At 42.3% G+C, this 7,326-nt stretch overlaps 1 protein-coding gene and 2 long non-coding RNA genes across 3 annotated transcripts; 1 reads left to right on the forward strand and 2 right to left on the reverse strand.

Annotated features, from left to right (window-relative positions):
- Positions 1-215: 215 nt before the first annotated feature.
- Positions 216-4,618, reverse strand: LOC111393218 (trans-cinnamate 4-monooxygenase). Its single transcript, XM_023018652.1, has 3 exons — positions 3,747-4,618; positions 2,857-2,990; positions 216-1,024 (listed from the first exon to the last, which is right to left on the reverse strand). The coding sequence occupies exons 1-3, from the start codon at positions 4,529-4,531 to the stop codon at positions 426-428; spliced, it is 1,518 nt and encodes a 505-aa protein (XP_022874420.1). The 5' UTR covers positions 4,532-4,618; the 3' UTR covers positions 216-425.
- On the reverse strand, positions 1,217-2,850 carry LOC111393219. Its single transcript, XR_002702377.1, has 2 exons — positions 2,359-2,850; positions 1,217-2,097 (listed from the first exon to the last, which is right to left on the reverse strand). It is a non-coding gene; the product is annotated as an uncharacterized LOC111393219 (long non-coding RNA).
- A 139-nt stretch (positions 4,619-4,757) lies between the features above and the next one.
- On the forward strand, positions 4,758-5,969 carry LOC111393220. Its single transcript, XR_002702378.1, has 2 exons — positions 4,758-5,449; positions 5,636-5,969. It is a non-coding gene; the product is annotated as an uncharacterized LOC111393220 (long non-coding RNA).
- The last annotated feature ends 1,357 nt before the right edge of the window (positions 5,970-7,326 follow it).

Here is a 7,326-nt window from a genome sequence, read left to right on the forward strand (position 1 = left end):
GAGAGTTGTAATTCTCCTACTATAGTGAAATCCTCCTATACTTGCCCGTGGACGTAACCTAAATTGGGTGAACCACGTAAATACTTGTGTCCATTTTCAGCTGCGATTTCTCAATTCCATTTTGTTGTAAAGTCAAAGTCGACCCACGTTATTTTTAACAACATCAAAATAAAAGTAGAATAATTGATGAAAAGTCTACGTACGGTATAACAGGAGAAAATAATGGTACAATATTCAACCATGTTGGCCGATTAATCAGCAACTTTCTTTCTGCAAATTATAGACTTCGGTGTAGCTACAAACCAAGTATCAAGAGTGTAGGAGAGAATGTTACTGGAAAATCCAAATATTCATATAACTGTGGCCAAAATAATAAAAAACACAGAACCGATTCAGACATCATTATCTTTTTCACAACACAAATTTTAAAAGGATCTTGGCTTTAGCACAATAGTGGAATGCTTCAAAATGTGCAGACTGAATTGGCCACCTTTCTCACTGGTGTCTATCTTCGATTGCCCAGGAGGAGGCAACAGGTCGAAATTCTGCACCAAACGTCCCAAAGTAATGCCGAGAATAGGCAATGCAAGTATGATTCCAGGGCAGCTCCTTCTACCGACACCAAATGGGAGATACCGGAAGTCATTCCCATTGGCCTCAACTTTCGACTCCTCTTCCAAGAATCTCTCTGGCCTGAATTCCTCGGGATTCTTCCAGTGAGCGGGATTGTTAGCTAGCCACCAAGCATTGACCAAGATCTTGCTTTCGGCAGGAATATCGTACCCTCCAAGTTTGGCATCGTGGAGGTTCATATGGGGGACCAGAAGAGGAATAGCCATCCGTAGACGGAGGGTTTCTTTAACCACGGCCTGAAGGTATGGGAGTTTTAGGGTGTCGGGTTCCGTGACTTGCGCTCCTGGTCCGAGCACGGTATCGATCTCATCACGGAGTTTCTTCTGGATCTCAGGGTGATTGACTAATTCTGCAATACCCCACTCAATTGACCATAATGTTGTTTCAATTGCTGCCATGAAAAGCACATCACATCATTAAATAATTAAAAATAGTAAGTTTTGAGTATGAAATCAAATCGTATCTATCTAACTACACCAAACCTAATCTAAACAAGAAGCACATACGAGTATGCTCGGCTAAGCTTACAAACTTTTTTTAAAATAAATCTTTACTTCTCGAGAGGATAATATTTTTCTAAACTTAGCCGAACATGCTCTACAGACTGGTGGGAACGTCATGGCGATTAAATCAAAAGTGGGTTAGGTAAGCAAATTGCTATTAGTTAATGCTGGCGGGTGTGGGTGGTGCCCAGTGATGCCTTAAATTGGAAGAAAACATATCACGTGATGGCAGCCCACCAACCAAAACAAAGGTGTATTTTTTTATACTTGATTATTTAAAATCAACAGCACAATTTGCGTAGAAATACAAATTAAAAAAATATTCATATTGGTAGCCAAAGCGTGTACACAAGAGAAAAGTATACCTAAAACTTGTTTATAACCTAATCACGCACGCATCTATTTCTACGAATGAAAGGAATGTGCTCATGAATTTTATTTTATCCTCCTCTATGTTTCGTGGATCTAGAGAATGCCACACGGAGCAGGAAGATTAGAACTATACCAATATTTAATTGTGGATTTTTTTTTATTTTTATTTTTGTCAAGAAGACAAAAAAAAATAAAAAAATAAAAAGCAGGATAATTAACAAAAATATTAATATACAATCACAATAAATAAGCTTTAGATCCCAAACAAAGTCAGTAAGATGCAAAAGGATCACACCGTGTTTGGAAGCAATACCAGATATCGGTAGACGTGACAAAAATCGAGATTCAAACTTTTCTTCATTCACAATTGATGTCTACTCCATCGCACTAGACATATCATTAAAGTAGTCATCACATCCACGTCAATCGCTTGTATAAAATATTATGACCCTCCAATCAAATTTTTTTTCCCACACCATTGCACCAAAATTATCTTTCAAGTCATCATCACGTCCACATCAGTAGCATATATAATTATTAGTACTCTTCAATCAACATTTCACCCACAACCTTTAGTAGCTATACCAACCTCATCTTGTTGCCCCCAGCCCCCAGGGCATATCTCCAAGTGGTAAGAAGGGAGGGCGAAAAAATTCAACTTTGCTTTAGGCTATCGCGTCAAGGGTTCGAATCCTAAAATATGAATTTGGCTCTTGGGTAAGTGCAAGTGTACAAGCAGCCTTCCACCCTATACCCTTGGAGGCATAACCTGCGATTTACTTCCCTCACGATACTCCAGGGCAAGGGCCGGTGGAGGACCCTTGAGGTTGGGGTTCAACCTTATACCAACCTCATCTTGTTTACTCCAACCCCATGGGAGCGCTCCGGCTCGATTTAAGACGAGCATGGGGCGAGTCGAGCTCACTTCTTTTCACGAGCCGACTTGTTTTGGACTCGTGGGTGGACTTCTTTTTATTATTATTATTATTATTATTATTATTATTATTATTATTATTATTATTTTATTTTATTTTTATTTTTTTTATTTTTGCCTACTTATGGACTTATGTTATTAATATCTCTAGAAAGATTTGATCCTTTTGGACTAATTTTGCTAATTTATTTAAGAAAAATGACCGATGAGGCCCACAACCCAAAGGGTTGAGCTAAGGTCGGGCTGGCTCTGCTCAACCACATGATTTAACTACACGATCATTCTCTAAACACCAATTTCGGTAAAAATGTAACAGCGCACGACTCCACTAATATATTAGAGGGGTCGAAATAGGAATACGAGTTACGCCATGGAAAAAAAAAAGGAAGAAAACCAAATAAACTAGAGACGTACCAGCAACATTGATGTTCTCAACAATGTAAAGGACATTATCCTCGTTGATCTCTCCCTTTTGCTGAGCTTCAAGAATGTGATCAATGGCGCATTTCAGACTGTTGCTGTCCATTGGCTTTGTGCTGGCGAGCTTCCTGTCAAATGAAAACGACACATTAAAATTGAGGAGCAGTATTTTGAACTCTCAAGTCTCTTCTCTTCATTGCCAACGATTGTATATGCATTTGAATGGACGATTTTCATTCACTCGAACAATAAATAAAAGAATAGACAAGTGGATAAAAGATGATTCTAGCTGCAATAGGCGTTCTGAATTGGTAATATCAGTCATTGTCTGAACATGTTGAATACCTTATGAAGATTCCCAGTCATATAAATGAGTAAATTCACCAAAATGAAGTAGGCAAGGACCATAACATAAACCGATAAGCGCCGCTCCTGAAGTACTACAACTCTACACCCCGGATCTTTCTGATCAACTGCTCGACTATACCATATTATGTTCTGGTCGACCATAACGTAAACGGATAAACCCCAGCTCCTGAAGTACTATAACTTTAAACACCCGAGGGGTTCGGTTCGTGCTTTTCTGGTCTACCACTCGACTATACCTCCAAGCTACTCCGGGGATGATTACTTGTTGGCTCAAAGACAAAAATCATTTCTTGGGTGAATAGGGGATTCAGGGATTAACAAGTTTGAAAAGTCTCTGTATTCAACAATCCTATCCAAAGCTACAGTTCTAACTTTTGTACCCCTAATCAAAAGCAAGTTGCATGTTTGTTTATAGATTTCGCTTTTTATCATTAATCACTGTAAAATCTTAAATAAATTAACAAATCAGATCAAAAAGGAGGAATAAAAAAAATAATAATAATGAAAATACTTACTTTCTTTCATCAACGAAATAGTCCTTGAAGAGCTGTAATCTTCTCTCCTTAACCTCCTTGCAGATCTTAAGGTAACCTCTTAAGAAAGGCCTCAAGATGGGAATAAAATCTCCATAATTATACTCAAAGCTTTGAGCCAATCTACTCCTTTCACCATTCAATGCTTTGAGCTTCACAAAAGTAGGATCCTCTTCACTCTCAAACCTTGTATCAAACATGATCCTGTACATGTTATTGTACATCATTAATTGCAATCTCCTCCTTAAAACAATCCCATTAGTGGCGGATTCAGGGTTCTTCTTCACATCCTCAATCACAGCCGCCACTTCAGCCTCCCAACCATGGCGATACTGCTGCACAACCTTGTTGGTGAAAAACGGCACAGTCATGATCCGCCGCATCTTGCGCCAGTGCTCGCCGTAGACGGTGAACACCATGTCTTGGCCTTTACCGGTGAAAATATCGAACACGACGTTTCGTGTCCGTGAACCGAATTCAACTCCCTGAGTGTGCAAAACGTCCTTTGCAAGGTCCGGTGATGAGACAACGACGAGATTACGTTGGCCCATTCTGAGCAAGAATATCTCGCCGAATTTTTTGGCGTATTCGGTGAGATTCCGGTGGTTCAAATCATCGCCGACTTGAAGCCAGTTTCCGAAAACTGGCACCGGAATTGGGCCCGGAGGGAGCTTGAAGCGTTTGCCACGTAGTTTAGAGACTACAGCAGCAACTATAATGGCGAAGAAAAGGCCCAGAAGGGTCTTCTCTAGAAGGAGAAGATCCATTATTGGATGTAAGCTATCGAGAAATGAAAATGGTGGTCGTGTGTTCGCTCCCGGCGGAGGATGTGGTGCTGGTGATTGGACAAGGTAAAAGGTGGCGACGGTTTATATAGACGGGGTGGCACAGGTTAGGTGGAGAATGTGGGCATGGTGGTCCTCACAGTTTGGGGTTGGAGGATTTGACGGAGTCAAAGTTAACGGCAGGAATTAACGGAGAAAAGAGTAGGGGTTAAACGTGGTAGGTAAGCAGGTTTGGTGAGACGCACAAAGCTTATATTTTGAGTTAATGCTGCCGTCAACTACTACTTGTCTTCTTTTGACATTTATTTGAGTGTTTTTTATTGTAAGCATTGAACTTGTATGGATGGAGAGAAAATAAATTTTTAAATAATTAAATTATTTAGAAATTTATTTGTATGAAAAATATCGATTAAATTTATTTAATTAACTTAATTTCAACCTAAAAAATATTGGTTCCTGTTACGCCCCTAACTGAACCACTAGCCGAAGTGCCACGTGTCCATCCGAAGTGGTTCCGAAGTAATCCGACAAACCCCAACTTGACGCGCTACGAAGCGCGGGGTAGATCCACTGAATCAGCCGAAGTGCCCCCTGACACCGACGCGTTAGGCACTTCGAGGTGCTCCTTTAATAGATCCATCTGTCGCCCTTTCCAAAAAATCTGTATTAGGATCCTCTCTGCCTCCAAGGATTAGTTGATGGGACGTCTTCATAGGATTAGTTGATATAAGGTATCAACTTTATGGCAACTCAACTCAAAAGAATTAATTGCCCGCCTACTCTAGACACGGCTGATTGACCCCTATAAGCGGACGCCTCACACTATCAGATGCATGCACGTGTTTCACATCCAACGGTGCTCCACGTCCATAAATACCCAAGGTTTGGCAAGGGGGAAAGGTAATAAAACTCTCACAACTTAACTTTCCATACGAAGAAATATATGTATTCTCCTCTCCACTCTCTTACATAATTTGAGCACTGTTCTGATCACCTAACACTGACTTGACCGTCGGAGTGTATGCGGTCGCCGCCGGCCCCGCTGGTTTTGGCCGTGTGCTTCTGACAATTCGTTGTTGTGCACAGGGAGGATTACGTGGAGTAACTATCTGTTGGCCACGTGGAGGGTTCCATTCGCAAGGTCAATAAATTGGCACTATCTGTGGGAAGGTCCTTATCGCATCTGCAAGGAGTCCCAACCCGTTACTTATGAAATTGAAGACATGGCAGGGAAAGTGCTGCCTCATCAGTGGAACATTGAACACTTGAGGAAATACTATCAGTGATGTGTATGTTCTAATCCAATCTCTATTTTCTCAGTCCATTGTAACATTCCTAAGTGCTAAATGTTGTAAATTATAATACCTCAGTTCTCCATTATGTTCATAGGTTAATAAATTGGTACCTCACTTCTTCAGTATTTTATATGGGTCAATTCTTCTGTCATCGATTGGTTATTGTTGGTAAGTGATGCTCAATATTTACTTTTAGTATACGTTACTCATCAGGATGCAAACAGTTCAACAAAAAAAAGTAAAGGGACCATACAGTTAAAAAAATGTCATTTCATCAACATCAAAAAGATTACAAAAGTTCGGCCAAAGCCGTTACAATATGAGTCCTAATCTATTGGCACTATGGCCTTATCCCCCATTTTCACCACCTCCTGGGGAGCCTCCGCAAGTTCCTTAGTAGGTGCGATGTCTGGGCGATCTCCAGTAGGCCCACCGAACTCCGCCTCAAGAACAGAAGTGTCCAGTGTCGGATGAACCTCCTTCAGCCGCTCCAGCATCGCTTGGGCATTTCAGGAGGCTCAATAGTTGGCGAAGGTGTCATATAAAGGATGCTCCTCGAAATTATCAATGAAGCACAGCTGACTTACCGACAACTTTCGCCTCAGCCTTCAAAGACTCAATCTCTTTCACTTGGGCCTCCACCCTCTGCCTCAGCTCAACCTTCTCTTTGTTCGAGGCCTCCAGAGCCTCCGTAGCCAAACGATGGTGCTCGCTGGCGTGATCAAATCGCCTTGTCAAAGCAGCCTCTTAGCTCTCCGTCTCATGGAGCTCCTTCCTCAACCTCTCAACATCAAAGTTAGCTCTCCTTAGCTAGCTAGGCCTCTGCCCTCTTCCTCTCCGACTCAACAGTCTTGGCCTCCACCTCCCACACCGTTTCCTCATATGGTAAGCTCGCCTCCAACCGCTTGGCCAGGTCAACATTTTTTGCCTTAAGGTCCTTCACCAAGGCCTCAAGTTGAACACTGGTGCTCAGGGCTCTGGCGAGGCACGCAGTGCTGGCAGAAGCTAGGTCCTCCTTAGTACAGGAGGCAGTATGGTCCCTCCAAGCTTCAATCCAATATTTATTGTGGGCCACCGCCACAACTATTGTCTCGGGGGGAAGAGCCTCCAGTACTTCCCTCACTAGCTTCTCCTCATTCAAGCCCCAGAAATCCGCCTTTTTCCAAGCTAGCCCTCTTCCTTCTCTACTGTTCGAGCTGCTGGGACAGAGGTGCTGTAGGAATTGGGGCCGGAGTGGTATCAACCAGGCAAGCCTCTGGCGGAGGAATAACCTTTTCTCTGATCATGACCCCGGTTGGTATCGTCGTCTGGCGCGTGGCAATCCTCGCCACAATAGGGCCCTTAGATTGTTTCCCCTTTTTCAACAAGAGGGCCTCAGCCTCTTCCTCCTCGGTCACAACAGGCTGAAGTTTCTTGCTCGTCGCGATCAGATCCTCAGTCTATTTCTTGTACGCAAAAGAGGATGTCTTCAGTGCTCGAGCT

This window comes from Olea europaea, chromosome 4, assembly GCF_002742605.1.
Source record: "Olea europaea var. sylvestris chromosome 4, O_europaea_v1, whole genome shotgun sequence".
In the NCBI taxonomy this organism is placed as follows: domain Eukaryota; kingdom Viridiplantae; phylum Streptophyta; class Magnoliopsida; order Lamiales; family Oleaceae; genus Olea; species Olea europaea.